Source organism: Salvelinus namaycush, chromosome 2, assembly GCF_016432855.1.
Source record: "Salvelinus namaycush isolate Seneca chromosome 2, SaNama_1.0, whole genome shotgun sequence".
Taxonomy (NCBI): Eukaryota; Metazoa; Chordata; class Actinopteri; order Salmoniformes; family Salmonidae; genus Salvelinus; species Salvelinus namaycush.
Window position 1 is genome coordinate 2,486,872 of NC_052308.1, and position 20,287 is coordinate 2,507,158.

The 20,287-nt window shown below is 42.4% G+C and overlaps 2 protein-coding genes across 2 annotated transcripts; one reads left to right on the forward strand and one right to left on the reverse strand.

Annotated features, from left to right (window-relative positions):
• Positions 1 to 2,545: 2,545 nt before the first annotated feature.
• LOC120058127 (elastase-1-like) lies at positions 2,546 to 13,054 on the reverse strand. The gene is made up of 8 exons (XM_039006603.1): positions 12,925 to 13,054; positions 8,688 to 8,791; positions 8,004 to 8,104; positions 7,244 to 7,369; positions 4,273 to 4,409; positions 3,353 to 3,495; positions 2,896 to 3,045; positions 2,546 to 2,675 (listed from the first exon to the last, which is right to left on the reverse strand). Exons 1-8 carry the CDS (start codon positions 12,962 to 12,964, stop codon positions 2,664 to 2,666), a joined length of 813 nt encoding a protein of 270 aa, XP_038862531.1. The 5' UTR covers positions 12,965 to 13,054; the 3' UTR covers positions 2,546 to 2,663.
• A 976-nt stretch (positions 13,055 to 14,030) lies between these two features.
• On the forward strand, positions 14,031 to 17,553 carry LOC120058115 (elastase-1). The gene is made up of 8 exons (XM_039006592.1): positions 14,031 to 14,143; positions 14,589 to 14,692; positions 15,154 to 15,254; positions 15,451 to 15,576; positions 16,363 to 16,499; positions 16,668 to 16,810; positions 17,125 to 17,274; positions 17,455 to 17,553. The coding sequence occupies exons 1-8, from the start codon at positions 14,104 to 14,106 to the stop codon at positions 17,464 to 17,466; spliced, it is 813 nt and encodes a 270-aa protein (XP_038862520.1). The 5' UTR covers positions 14,031 to 14,103; the 3' UTR covers positions 17,467 to 17,553.
• Positions 17,554 to 20,287: the final 2,734 nt, after the last annotated feature.

The following is a 20,287-nucleotide window of genomic DNA, read 5'->3' on the forward strand; positions in this document are numbered from 1 at the left end:
GGTTATTAATCAACCTACCAGGGTGTTTACAAACACTACAGGAACAAGATCATCCACATGTATGGATCACATTTTACTAATACTGTAGAACTTTGTTCTAAAGCTATATCCGTACCCATTGGATGCAGTGATCACAATATAGTGGCTATATCCAGGAAAGCCTAAGTTACAACAGCTGGGCCTAAAATAGTGTATAAGAGATCATACAAAATATATTGCTGTGACTCTTATGTGGATGATGTTAAAAATATTTGTTGGTCTGATGTGATTAATGAGGAGCATCCAGACGCTGCACTTGATGAATTTATGAAATTGATTCTTCCAATTATTGATAAACATGCACCTGTTAAGAAACTGACTGTTAGAACTGTTAAGACTCCATGGATTGATGAGGAATTGAAGAACTGTATGGTTGAAAGAGATGGGCAAAAGGAGTGGCTAATAAGTCTGGCTGCACATCTGGCTGGCTGACTTACTGCAAATTGAGAAATTATGTGACTAAACTCAACAAAAAGAAGAAGAAACTTTATTATGAAGCCAAGATCAATGATATAAAGAATGATGAAAAAAAATAAAAATAAAACTTGAGTACTTTAAATGAAATTATGGGCAGAAAGACAAATTCAACTCCATCTTTCATCGAATCAGATGGCTTATTCATCACAATGTGGGAGTGATGAAAGAGATGTGGGAGCGGTGAAAAATTATTAACGATCAATAATGACAAACCTCCTGGCATTGACAACTTAGATGGAAAGCTACTGAGGATGATAGCTGACTCTATAGCCACTCCTGTCTGTCATAATTTTAATTGAGCCTCGAGGTAAATCTTTGTCCTCAGGCCCGGAGGGAAGCCAAAGTAATTCCGCTACCCAAGAGTGGTAAAGCGGCCTTTACTGGTTCTAACAGCAGACCTATAAGCTTGCTGCCAGCTCTTAGCAAACTGTTGGGAAAAAATGTGTTTGACCAAGTACATGTACAATGTTATTTCTCTGTAAACAAATTGACAACAGACTTTCAGCATGCTTATAGAGAAGGGCACTTAACATGTAATGCACTGACACAAATGACTGATGCTTGGTTGAAAGAAATTGATAATAAGAAGATTGTGGGAGCTGTACTATTACATTTCAGTACAGCCTTTGATATTATTGACCATAACCTGTTGTTGAAAAAACTTAAAGTGCTATGGCTTTTCAACCTCTGCCATATCGTGGATTCAGAGCTATCTATCTAATAGAACTCAAAGGGTTTTCTTTAATGGAAGTGTCTCTAATGTCAAACATGTAAAGTGTGGTGTACCGCAGGGCAGCTCTCTAGGCCCTCTACTCTTTTCTATTTTTACCAATAACCTGCCACTGGCATTAAACAAAGCATGTGTGTCCATGTATGCTGATGATTCAACCATATATGCATCAACAACCACAGCTAATGAATTCACTGAAAGCCTTAACAAAGAGTTGCAGTCTGTTTTGGAATGGGTGGCCAGTAATAAACTGGTCCTGAACATCTCTAAAACTAAGAGCATTGTATTTGGTACAAATAATTCCTTAAGTTCTAGACCTCAGCTGAATCTGGTAATGAATGGTGTGGCTGTTGAACAAGTACAAGAGACTAAATTACTTGGCGTTACCTTAGATTGTAAACTGTCCTGGTCAAAACATTTAGATTCAACCGTTGTAAAGATGGGGAGAGGTTAGTCCGTAATACAGAAATGCTCTGCTTTTTTGACACCACACTCCAAAAAGCAAGTTCTGCAGGCTCTAGTTTTATCTTATCTTGATTATTGTCCAGTCGTGTGGTCCAGTGCTGCAAGGAAAGACCTAGTTAAGCTGCAGCTGGCCCAGAACAGAGCGACACGTTTTGCTCTTAATTGTAATTAGAGGACTGATATAAATAATATGCATGCCAGTCTCTCTTGGCTGAGAGTTGAGGAGAGACTGACTGCATCACTTTTATTTTTATAAGAAACATTCATGTGTTAAATCCCAAATTGTTTGCATAGTCAACTTACACACAGCACTGACACACACTTACCCCACCAGACATGCCACCAGGGGTCTTTTCACAATCCCCAAATCCAGAACAAATTCAAGAAAATGTACAGTATTATATAGAGCCATTATTGCATGGGACTTCCTTCCATCTCATATTGCTCAAATAAACAGCAAACCTGGTTCCAAAAAACAGATAAAGCAACACCTCACAGCACAACGCCTCTCCCCTATTTGACCTAGATATTGTGTGTATGAATTGATATGTAGGCTACGTGTGCCTTTAAAAAAAAATTATGTCCTTGAGCTGTTCTTGTCTAATGATGTTCTGTATTATGTTTCATGTTTCATGTGGACCCCAGGAAGAGTAGCTGCTGCTTTTGCAACAGCTAATGAGGATCCTAATAAAATACCAATACCAAACACATCTCCTTCTCCAATAAAGCTGGCATAGTCACAAAATACCCCACTAAAATTACACTCATAACGCACACAATTGTGTGAAATATATCATGTGGATTTGACATGAACAGTAAAAAATAAACATGAGGGAAGGTTTACTCAAGTCAATGAAGTTTATTGAACTTTTAGAGCAGAATGTTGGTGTAGTTGAGCAGGGTCAGGGGTGAATCTGGGTTCTGTCTATCTGCTCGAAGACCATGTTCCTTTTCAACCCATGATCTGTACAGGAAAGGAGATCAATTAAAATAGACACAGACATTTGCCCCCCAAATAATAATCAATATTGTGACAGAGACTGCGACACAAATTTTACAAAATAAAATATACAAAACAATGTGTCATCCAACTTGGGTATGTCATCTAATATAACATTAATGTCATGGACAAGCTTGGAGAGAAATAAAGTCATGTTCTTAGTTCCTAGCTATACAGGACGTACCCCGTTCATCCAGCTGATGTAAGCAGACACACGGGTGAAGACGGTGGGCCTGCGGTTGACGTTGCATCCAGAAGAGGAAACGAAGCTGGTCACACCGTGGACATAGTACTGACCGTTGACCTGGCAGTTCAGGGGGCCACCAGAGTCTCCCTACAATGATGGAGAGAGAGCTTCATCAGGACTGAGTTACCAATTTGTTATTCTTACTCATATTTATGTATAACATAAAGAGTCACTGGTTATTTGTATTTTCTAAACATGTAGCTAAACGATGATATAATTCCAATGATAAACAAATATAAAGTAAATGAAATGCATCCAGTAAAACCAAGACAAATCCTCTTCATACCTCTTGGTGTAACGTTTAAGGTTTTAGAGGGACAGACACAGGGTCATGGGTTCAAATCCCAAACCGATCGGTCTTCCCCCCTCTCCCCCTCCATTAGACTGGTCTTACCTGGCAACCAGAGTTGGCTCCGCCACCGGCACAGACCATGGTGGTCTTGACGGAAGATCCCCACCAGCCAGAGCTAGAGCAGGTCTGGTGGTCAACGCTGGGTAGCCAAGCCTGCTTCAGGCTGCTGGACAGAGAACCGCCAGCTATAGACAAGGTGATGCTTTATTAGAATGTGTTAAAAATAGTGACATTTATCCATTGTTGTTATATATCTCTTCAGCTGATAGTGAGGAACAGGGGGATGCATTTAAGAGGAACAGGATATGAGAATTCAATATGGTTTCATTGGAACATTTCCAAATAATGACATTTAACCATCTGTCGTCTCAGTTGACATATTAGTTATAGCAGTTTGACGTTTAGTGTCACGAGTCGTGTCCTGGAGGTAAAACTGAGAGATTTCCCCTTAGATAGGCCAGCTGCAAAGTAATAGTTGGCTATTGTAAAGATTCATAAAAACTAAAATTGGCTTTTTGGTCGTAATTTAAGGTTAGGGTTAGTTTCTAGTTTTAATGTCACATTCACAAGTACAGTGAAATGCCTTTCTTGCAAACTCAAAACCCAACAATCCAATAATCAATAACAATAAAATGCTAAAAATAACAAAGTAGAACACGAGATATAACAAGGGTTAGGTACTAGGGTTCGTTTTAAAATCAGATTTTATTACTCTGTGCCAGCTAGTGACCTCTCTACAGAGCTATCTCCAGAGCAAGATTCATGACAAAAAACGCTAACCTGCTTAGTTAGTCATTTACATGCTTAAGACCAAGTATAATCCCCCCCCAAAAAACTCATTTGTTAGCTCTGTTAGTGTCATATTCAGGGTTGTGGTTAGTTATGGGTAGTCTCTGGGACCTGTATGTAAAGACAATGAAATGTTGAATGTGTTACATTGAAGATAATAGGTTACTACTGACTCTGGGTGCGTCCCCATCCGGTGATGTAGCAAGGGTTGTTGTTGGGCAGGATCTGGCCAGAGGGAGGAAGAGCAGCCAGCTGGACGACAGAGTTCAGGGAAGCCTCGGTGGACAGACGCAGCAGAGCAATGTCATATCTGAGGGTTAGAGGAACACAATGTCATATCTGAGGGTTAGAGGAACACAATGTCATATCTGAGGGATAGAGGAACACAATGTCATATCTGAGGGTTAGAGGAAAACAATGTCATATCTGAGGGTTAAGAGGAACACAATGTCATATCTGAGGGTTAAGAGGAACACAATGTCATATCTGAGGGTTAAGAGGAACACAATGTCATATCTGAGGGTTAAGAGGAACACAATGTCATATCTGAGGGTTAAGAGGAACACAATGTCATATCTGAGGGTTAAGAGGAACACAATGTCATATCTGAGGGTTAAGAGGAACACAATGTCATATCTGAGGGATAGAGGAACACAATGTCATATCTGAGGGTTAGAGGAAAACAATGTCATATCTGAGGGTTAAGAGGAACACAATGTCATATCTGAGGGTTAAGAGGAACACAATGTCATATCTGAGGGTTAAGAGGAACACAATGTCATATCTGAGGGTTAAGAGGAACACAATGTCATATCTGAGGGTTAAGAGGAACACAATGTCATATCTGAGGGTTAAGAGGAACACAATGTCATATCTGAGGGTTAAGAGGAACACAATGTCATATCTGAGGGTTAAGAGGAACACAATGTCATATCTGAGGGTTAAGAGGAACCTTGACCGCTGGCTACGTCCCTTCCGTCTTCAAGAGAGCGAGAGTTGCACCCCTCCTGAAAAAACCTACACTCGATCCCTCCGATGTCAACAACTACAGACCAGTATCCCTTCTTTCTTTTCTCTCCAAAACTCTTGAACGTGCCGTCCTTGGCCAGCTCTCCTGCTATCTCTCTCAGAATGACCTTCTTGATCCAAATCAGTCAGGTTTCAAGACTAGTCATTCAACTGAGACTGCTCTTCTCTGTGTCACGGAGGCGCTCGGCACTGCTAAAGCTAACTCTCTCTCCTCTGCTCTCATCCTTCTAGACCTATCGGCTGCCTTTGATACTGTGAACCATCAGATCCTCCTCTCCACCCTCTCCGAGTTGGGCATCTCCGGCGCGGCCCACGCTTGGATTGCGTCCTACCTGACAGGTCGCTCCTACCAGGTGGCGTGGCGAGAATCTGTCTCCGCACCACGTGCTCTCACCACTGGTGTCCCCCAGGGCTCTGTTCTAGGCCCTCTCCTATTCTCGCTATACACCAAGTCACTTGGCTCTGTCATATCCTCACATGGTCTCTCCTATCATTGCTATGCAGACGACACACAATTAATCTTCTCCTTTCCCCCTTCTGATAACCAGGTGGCGAATCGCATCTCTGCATGTCTGGCAGACATATCAGTGTGGATGACGGATCACCACCTCAAGCTGAACCTCGGCAAGACGGAGCTGCTCTTCCTCCCGGGGAAGGACTGCCCGTTCCATGATCTCGCCATCACGGTTGACAACTCCATTGTGTTCTCCTCCCAGAGCGCTAAGAACCTTGGCGTGATCCTGGACAACACCCTGTCGTTCTCAACTAACATCAAGGCGGTGACCCGTTCCTGTAGGTTCATGCTCTACAACATTCGCAGAGTACGACCCTGCCTCACACAGGAAGCGGCGCAGGTCCTAATCCAGGCACTTGTCATCTCCCGTCTGGATTACTGCAACTCGCTGTTGGCTGGGCTCCCTGCCTGTGCCATTAAACCCCTACAACTCATCCAGAACGCCGCAGCCCGTCTGGTGTTCAACCTTCCCAAGTTCTCTCACGTCACCCCGCTCCTCCGCTCTCTCCACTGGCTTCCAGTTGAAGCTCGCATCCGCTACAAGACCATGGTGCTTGCCTACGGAGCTGCGAGGGGAACGGCACCTCCGTACCTTCAGGCTCTGATCAGGCCCTACACCCAAACAAGGGCACTGCGTTCATCCACCTCTGGCCTGCTCGCCTCCCTACCTCTGAGGAAGTACAGTTCCCGCTCAGCCCAGTCAAAACTGTTCGCTGCTCTGGCACCCCAATGGTGGAACAAACTCCCTCACGACGCCAGGTCAGCGGAGTCAATCACCACCTTCCGGAGACACCTGAAACCCCACCTCTTTAAGGAATACCTAGGATAGGATAAAGTAACCCTTCTAACCCCCCCCCCCCCCTTTAAAAGAGTTAGATGCACTATTGTAAAGTGGTTGTTCCACTGGATATCATAAGGTGAATGCACCAATTTGTAAGTCGCTCTGCATAAGAGCGTCTGCTAAATGACTTAAATGTAATGTAAATGTAACACAATGTCATATCTGAGGGTTAAGAGGAACACAATGTCATATCTGAGGGTTAAGAGGAACACAATGTTCTATCTGAGGGTTAAGAGGAGCACTATATCATAACTGAGGAACAGAAGGTTATACATCTTCGGGTTATAAATCTTTCTCACAGATCTTTCTCACAAATAAGAATTTGTTCTTAACTGACTTTCCTAGTTAAATAAAGGTTTAAAAAAATAACAAAAATAAAAAATACATTATTGTGGAATATCTACTAAATGCTAAGTATAGCTTTTGGGTCACTGTATTATAAACATACACAGCATCAAAAACATTTTTAAAGAGCTTATATAGCTACATCATGGTCTCCTTAGAATATATATTTTTAAAGTGTGCCATTTTACCATTGTAGTTAAATGTAGTCACCTTGGCTGATATATTAGTTCTACCAACTAATATATCACTTGTGGTGACATAACGTATATGTCACAGTAATGACATATTGGTTATAGTACACGTTTTTGAGGTACTGACCCATATTAAACTCAAATTGTTATCAGTGAATGTCTCAGGATAAAATAAAAAATATATTTTTTAAACAATCAATTTCAACTTTTAAAACAGGACGTACCCTCCAGCGATATTGTTGGAGTTCCACAAGTTGTGGATGTAGACTTTGTTGACGGTCATGATCTGCTCCTTACCCTCGTTGCTGTTCAGGTTGTGGTCTCCCAGAACCACACGCCAAGTCCTCTGGCTGAAGACACACACGCAATAATACCTTGGTCACTTAGGAAGTCAGTTAGGAAGTCAGTTAGGAAGTCACTTAGGAAGTCTGTTAGGAAGTCAGTTAGGAAGTTATGCAACATATACATACACATAATAGAGATCTTAAAGTTGGAATCTGTTGCAGTGAAACTGCCACGTACGTTAGGTCTACTTTAAATAACTGTTTTTTTTTCATTCATTGCACATCATTGCACATCGTTACATCATTGCACATCGTTGCACATCGTTATATCGTTACATCATTGCACTTAATTGCACATCGTTGCACATCGTTACATCGTTGCACATCGTTACATCGTTGCACATCGTTACACCGTTGCACATCATTACATCGTTGCACATCGTTACATCGTTGCACATCGTTGCACTTCATTGCACATCATTGCATGCTTAATACAACTGCAGAGTATGATTTTTGTTTATCACAATGCTGGAAGCTCATCTCCTCCGTTTGATGAAAAAATGATGTTTATCAAATGAGCCCAGGGCGACCAGGGGCGCTGTGTTACCTATAGAGATCTCAGCTTTAACCTAACGCCAAGCGACCTTGTCAAGAGGTTTCAGAGTTTCACTATAAAATCTAATGTCTTCCTTTGTCCAACCTGTCCACACAGTGAGCAGCAGTCATGACCCATCCTCTCCTGATCAGACTACCTCCACAGGTGTGGTAGTAGGAGCTGCCAGACTGGTACTGGAGAGATATCTGAGGACAAGAGAGAAAGAGAGAGAGAGGAGGATGTTAAAGATGAGAAGCAGAAGGGAGGAGAGAATTAGAACAAAAAATATTTACAAAAAAATATTTGACAAAAGTAGAAAAGTGTGTTTCATAGTATTAAACTATCAGGTGCAGCTACATCCTTGCCGGATCCCAGGTCCCATGGCCAACTCCTCTAGTACAGAGGAACTGGGTGAAGCACAGAAAGATCTGGGCGCAGGCTAATGTTGACACCCAGAATCAAATCAGCTAGGCTGTCACAGGAGACTTCACTGGTGGAACCAGCCTGTTTTACTGCACAGAATGGTGATCACAGCAATCAGGCTGGTTCCATCAGGCTACGAGAGACTATTTTTTATTTATCCTTAATTTAACTAGGCAAGTCAGTTAAGAACAAATTCTTATTTACAATGACTGCCTACCGGGGAACAGTGGGTTAACTGCCTTGTTCAGGGGTAGAACAACAGATGTTCACCTTGTCAGCTCAGGGATTCGATACAGCAACCTTTTGGTTACTGGCCCAACACTCTAACCACTAGGCTACCTGACGCCCCAAAGGAAAATGTTTTACCTGCCAGGGCCAGGAGTTGGGCTGGGCGACCTCGCCACCCACAACTCTTTCCTCAGCTCCATCTTCCAGGTATCTGGGCTGGGGAACCAGATTCTCAGACAGCACTGGGGACAGAGGAAATACAGAGGAAAGAGAGAGAAAAAAAGGAAAGAAAAACGGTTAAAGACCAGGGAGCCACGGTGTCTTACAGAAAAACAAATAAAGACCAGGGAGCCACGGTGTCTTACAGAAAAACAAATAAAGACCAGGGAGCCACGGTGTCTTACAGAAAAACAAGTAAAGACCAGGGAGCCACGGTGTCTTACAGAAAAACAAGTAAAGACCAGGGAGCCACGGTGTCTTACAGAAAAACAAATAAAGACCAGGGAGCCACGGTGTCTTACAAAAAAACAAGTAAAGACCAGGGAGCCACGGTGTCTTACAAAAAAATGGTTAAAGACCAGGGAGCCATGGTGTCTTACAAAAAAATGGTTAAAGACCAGGGAGCCACGGTGTCTTACAGAAAAACAAATAAAGACCGGGGAGCCACGGTGTCTTACAAAAAAACGGTTAAAGACCAGGGAGCCACGGTGTCTTACAGAAAAACAAATAAAGACCAGGGAGCCACGGTGTCTTACAGAAAAACGGTTAAAGACCAGGGAGCCACGGTGTCTTACAGAAAAACAAATAAAGACCGGGGAGCCACGGTGTCTTACAAAAAAACGGTTAAAGACCAGGGAGCCACCGTGTCCTATAGAAAAACAGTTAAAGACCAGGGAGCCATGGTGTCTTACAAAAAAAACGGTTAAAGACCAGGGAGCCACTGTGTCTTACAGAAAACCGGTTAAAGACCAGGGAGCCACCGTGTCTTACAGAAAAACAAATAAAGACCAGGGAGCCACGGTGTCTTACAGAAAAACGGTTAAAGACCAGGGAGCCACGGTGTCTTACAGAAAACCGGTTAAAGACCAGGGAGCCACTGTGTCCTATAGAAAAACAGTTAAAGACTGGGGAGCCAAAGTATTCAGACCTCTTGACTTTTTCCACATTTTGTTACTTTACAGCCTTATTCTAAAATGGATTAAATAAATAAAAATCTCTGCAATATACACACAATACCCCATACCGACAAAGCAAAATCAGGTTTTCAGAAAAAAAACAGAAAACCAAGCCATGTGATCGAAGGAATTGTCCGTAGAGCTCTGAGAGAGGATTGTGTCGAGGCACAGATCTGGGGAAGGGTACCAAAACATTTCTGCAGCATTGAAGTTCCCCAAGAACACAGTGGCTTCCATCTTTCTTAAATGGAAGAAGTTTGGAACCACCAAGACTCTTCCTAGAGCTGGCCAGCCGACCAAACTGATCAATCTGGGGAGAAGGGCCAGGAGGTCAGGGAGGTGACCAAGAACCCGATGGTCACTCTGACAGAGCTCTAGAGTTCCTCTGTGGAGATGGGAGAACCTTCCAGAAGGACAATCATCTCTGCAGCACTCCACCAATCAGGCCTTTATGGTAGACTAGTGGCCAGACGGAAACCACTCCTCAGTAAAAGGCACATAACAGCCCATTTGGAGTTGACAAAAGGCATCTAAGACTCTCAGACCATGAGAAACAAGATTCTCTGGTCTGATGAAACCAATATTGAACTCTTTGGCCTGAATGCGAAGCATCACGTCTGGAGGAAACCTGGCACCGTCCTTACGGTAAAGCATGGTGGTGGCAGCATCATGCTGTGGGGATGTTTTTCAGCGGCAGGGACTGGGAGACTAGTCAGGATCGAGGGAAAGATGAACGGAGCAAAGTATAGAGAGATCCTTGATGAAAACCTGCTCCAGAGCGCTCAGACTGGGGCGAAGGTTCACCTTCGACGACCCTAAGCACACAGCCAAGACAACGCAGGAATGGCTTCGGGACAAGTCTCTGAATGTCCTTGAGTGGCCCAGCCTGAGCCGGGACTTGAACCCGATCGAACATCTCTGGAAAAACCTGAAAATAGCTGTGTATTAATGCTCCCCATCCAACATGACAGAGCTTGAGAGGATCTGCAGAGAAGAATGGGAGAAACTCCCCAAATACAGGTGTGCCGCAGCTTGTATCGTCATACCCAAGAAGACTCGATGCTTAAATCGCTGCCAAAGGTGCTTCAACAAAGTACTGAGTAAAGGGATTTAAAAAAATAAATAAAAATTGTATTAAATTAGCAAACATTTCTAAAAGACTGTTTTTGTTTTGTCATTATGGGGTATTGTGTGTAGATTGATGGAGGGGGGGGAACTATTTAATACATTTTAGAATAAAACTGTAACATAATAAAATGTGAAAAAAGTCAAGCGGTCTGAATACTTTCCAAAGGCACTGTATGTCTACCTATTACACAAAAACAAATACACCCCCCCCCCCCACTTCACATCCTAAAGTGCCACGTACACAGAAATGCTGGTTTTAGGCAGCACTAAAAAGGCAGGGCAGGCCAGGGCCCATGATTGGAGTATTCATTGCATTGTGTAATGCAGTGTAGCCTAACTTGTTTTACACCATCCCAGCAGGGCAAAAGCCTCGGGGCTGAGACAAAATCATTCGGTGTCTGAAGCCCGTAAGCCCGCCTCTGGTGACGTCAATGGTGGCTAGTAATAAACTAGTCCTGAACATATCTTAAACGAAAGGCAATGTATTTGTTACAAGTAATTCCCTAAGTTCTAGACCTCAGTTGAATCTGGTAGTGAATGACGTGGCTGTAGAGTAAGTTGAGGAGACTAAACTTCTTGGTGTCACCTTAGACTGTAAATTGTCACGGTCAAGGCATATTGATTCAATTGTCGTAAAGATGGGGAGAGGTCTGTCTGTGATAAAGAGATGCTAAACTTTTTTTTAACAACAAAGTTGATGAAACAAGTCCTGCAGGCTCTAGTTTTATCTAATCTTGACTAATGCCAGGTGATATTGTCAGGTGCTGCAAAGAAGGACCTAGGAAAGCTAATGTGACCAGTATGCATGTTTGTCTCAAAGTAGAAGTTGACTGAGGGACCTTACAGATAACTGTATGTGTGGGTTACAGAGATGAGGTAGTCATTCAAAAAATTATATTAAACCCTATTATTGAACACAGAGTGTGAGTCCATGCAACTTATTATGTGACTTGTTAAGCATTTTTTACTCCTGAACTTATTTAGGCTTCCAATGACCAAGGGGTTGAATACTTATTGACTCAAGACATTTTAGCGTATCGTTTTTAATTCATTTGTAAAATTTTCTACAAACATAATTCCACTTTGACATTATGGTATAGGCCAGTGACCCAAACAGAAATCTAAATTTAATCTGTATTAAACAACACAACAAAATGTGGACCTAGTTAAGGCATATGTTTTCTGTATGGTCTCTCCCCTATTTGACCTAGTTAACCTAGTTAAGCCATATGTAACCTAGATAAGGCATATGTTTTCTGTATGGTCTCTCCCCTATTTGACCTAGTTAACCTAGTTAAGCCATATGTAACCTAGTTAAGGCATATCTATACTTTAAGTAGTTATTTATATATGTGTGTAAGTCTGTAATGTCTATGTTAATGTTTTCAAATGTACTGTATGTAAATTGTAAAGTATTTTAGTTTGTAATGACTTTTTCTGTATGTGTCAGACCCCAGGAAGAATAGATGTCGCCATTGGCGTCGGCTAATGGGGATCCTAATCAAATCTATATTCTACTCTATTAGTCTCAATCAGAGGGTGAATAAATAGTCTGTATAGAGATGGCTATTTCTTCAAAGAGATAGAATATAGAGATGGCCATTTCTTCAAGGAGATAGAATATAGAGATGGCCATTTCTTCAAGGAGATAGAATATAGAGATGGCCATTTCTTCAAGGAGATAGAATATAGAGATGGCCATTTCTTCAAGGAGATAGAATATAGAGATGGCCATTTCTTCAAGGAGATAGAATATAGAGATGGCCATTTCTTCAAGGAGATAGAATATAGAGATGGTCAGTTCTTCAAGGAGATAGAGTATAGAGATGGCCATTTCTTCAAGGAGATAGAATATAGAGATGGCCATTTCTTCAAGGAGATAGAATATAGAGATGGTCAGTTCTTCAAGGAGATAGAATATAGAGATGGCCATTTCTTCAAGGAGATAGAGTACAGAGATGGTCAGTTCTTCAAGGAGATAGAATATAGAGATGGTCAGTTCTTCAAGGAGATAGAATATAGAGATGGTCAGTTCTTCAAGGAGATAGAATATAGAGATGGTCAGTTCTTACCCAGGGCTGAGAGAGCGCTCAACAGGACGAACCTCAGCATGTTTTCAATCTGTCAGTGTCAGTCTGTCCTTATGGAATATTCCTGTCCCTGTTTTATACCCTCAGGAGGCAGGAGGACTCAGAACACCCAACCTGATCTATCTATGGTTACAACATTCAGGTAACTTACCCAAAATGCCACAGTTTTCCCAAAATCCTGGTTGGAGGATTCCTGGAATCGGGAGAGAATAAGCTAGGAGGGACAACTCCACCCAGGATTTCTGGAAAATCTACCTGTCTGGTCTGGACTGGCTGGGGTTTAGGTGTTTGTACAACGTCAGGGTGGCGGCAGGTAACCACCTGTGTTCTGTCCCACCATTATCTCACTGTCCAAGGTCTTTGGCCTCGCCTCACCTCACCTCACATACAGTACCTGGGTTAGGGTTAGCAGATCCAGCTGTATTACTGTACAGTACCTGGGTTAGGGTTATCAGATCCAGCTGTATTACTGTACAGTACCTGGGTTAGGGTTATCAGATCCAGCTGTATTACTGTACAGTACCTGGGTTAGGGTTATCAGATCCAGCTGTATTACTGTACAGTACCTGGGTTAGGGTTAACAGATCCAGCTGTATTACTGTACAGTACCTGGGTTAGGGTTAGCAGATCCAGCTGTATTACTGTACAGTACCTGGGTTAGGGTTATCAGATCCAGCTGTATTACTGTACAGTGGATTTTTCCAGGATCATTACCTTATCTTGTGTAATTATTGGAAAATAGTACTGTTTTAAAGGTGTTGGAGATAAAATATAAGTTTTTATGAAATGTTTGAAATACTCTGTACACTTCAAGAAAGGCTCCAATGTGGTTTATTGTCCAGATTGTAAGCCCCTCGGGTTTGTTTTTCATGTGGGTATTTCTGTTTGCCTTTTGCTTATCTTGTGCTGATAATAACAGCTGCAGCAGTTCCATTTTACACGCTGTGCTGCCAATCTGAAAATACAGTACACCTACTTCCCAAATTACATTTGATTCAGACTTTAGTGCACATAATAGGGTGTGATTTGGGATGCACCCCTACACCCTGGTCGAGACAAACCAGACAGGAGGAGGTCAGTTGGGGTGTCCTGCCTCCTGAGGGTATAAAACAGGGACAGAAATATTCCATCAGGACAGACTGACACTAACAGACTGAAAACATGCTGAGGTTCGTCCTGTTGAGCGCTCTCGCAGCCCTGGGTAAGCTCTGAACTTCTTCCAGACACTCTGTCTGCCTTTTTACCCCCCCCCGTTCACTCTCTCTGTCTGCCTTTTTACCCCCCCCCCGTTCACTCTCTCTGTCTGCCTTTTTACCCCCCCCCCGTTCACTCTCTCTGTCTGCCTTTTTACCCCCCCCCCGTTCACTCTCTCTGTCTGCCTTTTTACCCCCCCCCCGTTCACTCTCTCTGTCTGCCTTTTTACCCCCCCCCCCCCCCCCCCGTTCACTCTCACTGTCTGCCTTTTTACCCCCCCACCCCCCGTTCACTCTCACTCACTCTTCTTATTCAGACTCTCTTCTTCCCTCTCCATTTTTTCAATTTCCTTGTGTCTCTCTCTCTCTCTCTCTGTCTTTGAGTACGTACAGCATCCATAAGAAATCTACATTTAGCTGTATGTTTTTTCCCCCCCTGGTAACCTCCTGCAGTGCTGTCTGTGGATCTGGAGCCACAGCCCAGATACTTGGAAGATGTTCCTGACCAGAGAGTTGTTGGTGGTGAGGTCGCCCAGCCCAACTCCTGGCCCTGGCAGGTAAAACATTAGCCTGATCCCAGGACTGTACTATATGTGCTTAAGCCAACTCTTCGATACTCCACGGTCATAGGAGTTGGCTATGATACACACAGATCTGGGACCAGGCAAAAAAATATATATTACTGTTGAGACATGTTACTTGAATTAAACTTTGAGCACTAGACCTAGGCAGAAAATATTTGTTTTTTGTAGTATTTTTGAAAATACTAACTTACAAATACTCAAGGTAGTTGAATATACACTGAGTATACAAAACATTAAGAACACCTTCCTAATATTGAGTTGCACCCCCTTCTGCTCTCAGAACAGCCTCAACTCGGCGGGGCATGGAATCTACAAGGTGTCTTAAGTGTTCCACAGGGAAGCTGGCCGTGTTGGATGAGCCACTTGGGAGGCCTTGTCTTCTCATCTTTAACATCCTCCTCTCACCTCTCTCTCTCTTTCTCTCTTGTCCTCAGATATCTCTCCAGTACAAGTCTGGCAGCTCCTACTACCACACCTGTGGAGGTAGTCTGATCAGGAGAGGATGGGTCATGACTGCTGCTCACTGTGTGGACAGGTTGGACAAAAGAAGACATTATAGAATAACAACATTTTTCCAAGAGTTAACGTTACACAAATAAATAATACACAGATACAAATACATTATACAAGATAAATAGCAAGTTTTGTTAATTTTGATTGAAATGCCATTTATAGGATATGGAAGTAACTTCCTAACTGACCAATGTATTATTGCTTACGTGTGTGTGCAGCCAGAGGACGTGGCGTGTGGTTCTGGGAGACCACAACCTGAACAGCATCGAGGGTAAGGAGCAGATCATGACCGTCAACAAAGTCTACGTCCACAACTTGTGGAACTCCAACAGCGTTGCTGCAGGGTACGGAATTCATTTGTAATCCATTTTTTATCTTTGTTTAAAGAAATTCAAATTTTCGTCAATAATTGGTTTGAATTTAGCTACGCTAGTTAAATGTCTCTATTTTTGACAGATTCTAATGATACCATTTTATGTCTTAAGTCTTCTGTAGTATGTTTATAATAACAATTACCTGGACAATGATCCTAGTATTAAGTAGATGTGTTTGGGTTGAAGAACCAAAGAACAGGAAGAAGGTTAGGAGGGAGTATGTAAGAAAGATTTATGATTTGAGGTGAAAATGAAGCCTCCTGGACATGTTCCTCTATTCCTCAGATATGACATTGTGTTCCTCTTAACCCTCAGATATGACATTGTGTTCCTCTAACCCTCAGATATGACATTGTGTTCCTCTTAACCCTCAGATATGACATTGTGTTCCTCTAACCCTCAGATATGACATTGTGTTCCTCTTAACCCTCAGATATGACATTGTGTTCCTCTAACCCACAGATATGACATTGTGTTCCTCTTAACCCTCAGATATGACATTGTGTTCCTCTAACCCTCAGATATGACATTGTGTTCCTCTTAACCCTCAGATATGACATTGTGTTCCTCTATTCCTCAGATATGACATTGTGTTCCTCTTAACCCTCAGATATGACATTGTGTTCCTCTATTCCTCAGATAGGACATTGTGTTCCTCTTAACCCTCAGATATTACATTGTGTTCCTCTAACCCTCAGATATGACATTGTGTTCCTCTAACCCTCAGATATGACATTGTGTTCCTCTATTCCTCAGATATGACATTGCTCTGCTGCGTCTGGACACCGATGCTTCCCTGAACTCTGCTGTCCAGCTGGCTGCTCTTCCTCCCTCTGACCAGATCCTGCCCAACAACAACCCTTGCTACATCACCGGATGGGGACGCACCTCCAGTGAGTTGCATAAGTAGCTAACAGTAACTGAACTTGTAAATGATTTTGGGTAAATATCTGTACATTTATATTTGTGTCTAGTTTCTAGTTTTTTTTTCTACAAGTTGATCTAGCCATATGATTCCCATCCTGTTATCTCCTCTAACGTGTCCCCTGTCCTTCCTGTAGCCGGCGGTCCTCTGTCCAGCAGCCTGAAGCAGGCTTGGCTACCCAGCGTTGACCACCAGACCTGCTCCAGCTCTGGCTGGTGGGGATCTACCATCAAGACCACCATGGTCTGTGCCGGTGGCGGAGCCAACGCTGGTTGCAACGTAAGACCAGTCTAATGGAATAATTGGGTTAAATATTGCAGTCAATTGGGGTTCGGGGGGGGAGGTTGTTCCAGGGTTTGAACCTGCAACCCTGTCTCTCTTGTTCCAACATCTTACCAATTCTCTTAGTGGTCTACTGCTGAGGACTACAACATGTTTTTGAATGAATGCAATGTAGTTTATATTTCTTTATAATTTAAATGATGTCATTGCTTACATATTTAGAACTGAAAAAACAAATCATTGATGTGTTGTAAGTTTGTTGCCCTGGTCTCAGTCCTGATGAAGCTCTCTCTCTCTCTCCATCATTGTAGGGAGACTCTGGTGGCCCCCTGAACTGCCAGGTCAACGGTCAGTACTATGTCCACGGTATTGCCAGCTTCGTTTCCAGTGCCGGATGCAACGCTACCCGCAAGCCCACCGTCTTCACCCGTGTGTCTGCTTACATCAGCTGGATGAACGGGGTACGTCCTGTATAGCTAGGAACTAAGAACATGACTTTATTTCTCTCCAAGCGTGTCTATGACATTGTTATGCACAATTTAATTTGTCAAATTGGTGTCCGTCTCAGTAACAATATTGACTGTATTTTGGGCAAATGTGGAAATGCCGGTCTAATTAATTTTCTGTCCTTTCCTCTACAGATCATGGGTTGAAAGGGAACATGGTCATCAAGCACAACCCAGCTCAATTTCGTTCACATTCTGCTCTTAAAGTTAAATAAATGTAAAATTTGCAGTAAACCTTTTGTCTTGTCTATGTGTATCAAGTCAAATCTATCTCAATGTTTTTCTCCACTTTAAGATATCATATGTAAATTGATCAGATCCATGATAGGGTTAAACATGTTCTTAGTAAACTTCCCTTGGCAGTACCAATGATTTATATATACACTAGATGACTTATAGGGGGCTCTGTTTTGAAGCCACCGTGCCTCCATCTTGATACTCCCCCACCAGTGTAAAAATAGTTAGGAAGATATAGAAATGCATTTATTAATGTCTACATTTGTTTTTGCCTCTTTCATTTTATTACAGACACATGAATACATACTTTTAAATTGTATTATGTCCCCACTACAACAACAAAATACTTCAATACATTTAAATTTGGTCCTTGAAACATTTAATTGAAATACTCTAGATTTCAAATCAAATCAAATCAAATGTTATTGGTCACATACACATGGTTAGCAGATGTTAGTGCGAGTGTAGCGAAAGGATTGTACTTCTAGTTCTGACCGTGCAGTAATATCTAACAAGTAATCTAACAATTTCACAACAACTACCTTATACACACAAGTGTAAAGGAATGAATAAGAATATGTACATATAAATATATGGATGAGCGATGGCCGAACGGCATAGGCAAGATGCAGTAGATGGTATAGAGTACAGTATATACATATGAGATGAGTAATGTAGGGTATGTAAACATTCTATAAAGTGGCATTGTTTAAAGTGACTAGTGATACATTTATTACATCCAATTTTTTATTATTAAAGTGGCTAGAGATTTGAGTCGGGTGGTTGTTGTCCTTGATGATCTTTTTTGGCCTTCCTGTGACATCGGGTGGTGTAGGTGTCCTGGAGGGCAGGTAGTTTGCCCCCGGTGCCCCCCCAGTACATATACAAAAGTATGTGGACACCCGTTCAAATTAGTGGATTCGGCTATTTCAGCCAGACCTGTTTATGACGGGTGTATAAAATTGAGCACACAGCCATGCAATCTTCATAGATTAACATTGGCAGTAGAATGGCCTTACCGAAGTGCTCAGTTACTTTCAACGTGGCACTGTCATAGGATGACACCTTTCCAACAAGTCAGTTAGTCACATTTCTGCCCTGCTAGAGCTGCCCCGGTCAACTGTAAGTGCTGTTATTGTGAAGTGGAAACATAGAGGAGCAACAACGGCTCAGCCGCGAAGTGGTAGGCCACACAAGCTCACAGAACGGGACTATCCAGTACTGAAGTGTGTCGGGGGTAAAAATTGTCTGTCCTCGGTTGCAACACTCACTACCGAGTTCCAAACTGCCTCTGGAAGCAACGTCAGCACCAGAACTGTTCGTCGGGAGCTTCATGAAATGGGTTTCCACAAGCCAAAGATGTCAAGCCTCAGCTGGAGTGATGTAAAGCTCGCCGCCATTGAACTCTGGAGCAGTGGAAACGGGTTAGCTATAAAAATGCACATTTAAGTCTTTGCACCATGGCAAAATGTGTAGAAATGTAGAAAGTTACTGTCCCCCCCTCTCGCTCAGACCTTGCAGTCCACTGGTCTCTCCCCTATTTGACCTAGTTAACCTAATTAAGGCATATGTAACCTAGTTAAGGCATATGTTTTCTGTATGGTCTCTCCCATAATTTGACCTAGTTAACCTAGTTAAGGCATATGTTTTCTGTATGGTCTCTCCCCTATTTGACTTAGTTAACCTAGTAAAGCCATATGTAACCTAGTTATGGCATATGTATACTTTAAGTAGTTATTTATATATGCATGTAAGTCTGTAATGTCTATGTTAATGTTTTGAAATGTACTGTATGTAAATTGTAAAGTATCTTTGTTTGTAATGTCTTTTTCTGTATGTGTCAGACCCCAGGAAGAATAGATGTCGCCATTGGCGTCGGCTAATGGGGATCCTAATCAAATCTAAATCTACTCTATTAGTCTCAATCAGAGGGTGAATAAATAGTCTGTATAGAGATGGCCATTTCTTCAAGGAGATAGAATATAGAGATGGCCATTTCTTCAAGGAGATAGAGTATAGAGATGGTCAGTTCTTCAAGGAGATAGAGTACAGAGATGGTCAGTTCTTCAAGGAGATAGAGTATAGAGATGGTCAGTTCTTCAAGGAGATAGAGTACAGAGATGGTCAGTTCTTCAAGGAGATAGAGTACAGAGATGGTCAGTTCTTCAAGGAGATAGAGTACAGAGATGGTCAGTTCTTCAAGGAGATAGAGTACAGAGATGGTCAGTTCTTCAAGGAGATAGAGTACAGAGATGGTCAGTTCTTCAAGGAGATAGAGTATAGAGATGGTCAGTTCTTCAAGGAGATAGAGTACAGAGATGGTCAGTTCTTCAAGGAGATAGAGTACAGAGATGGTCAGTTCTTCAAGGAGATAGAGTACAGAGATGGTCAGTTCTTCAAGGAGATAGAGTACAGAGATGGTCAGTTCTTCAAGGAGATAGAGTACAGAGATGGTCAGTTCTTCAAGGAGATAGAGTACAGAGATGGTCAGTTCTTCAAGGAGATAGAGTACAGAGATGGTCAGTTCTTCAAGGAGATAGAGTACAGAGATGGTCAGTTCTTCAAGGAGATAGAGTACAGAGATGGTCAGTTCTTCAAGGAGATAGAGTACAGAGATGGTCAGTTCTTCAAGGAGATAGAGTACAGAGATGGTCAGTTCTTCAAGGAGATAGAGTACAGAGATGGTCAGTTCTTCAAGGAGATAGAGTACAGAGATGGTCAGTTCTTCAAG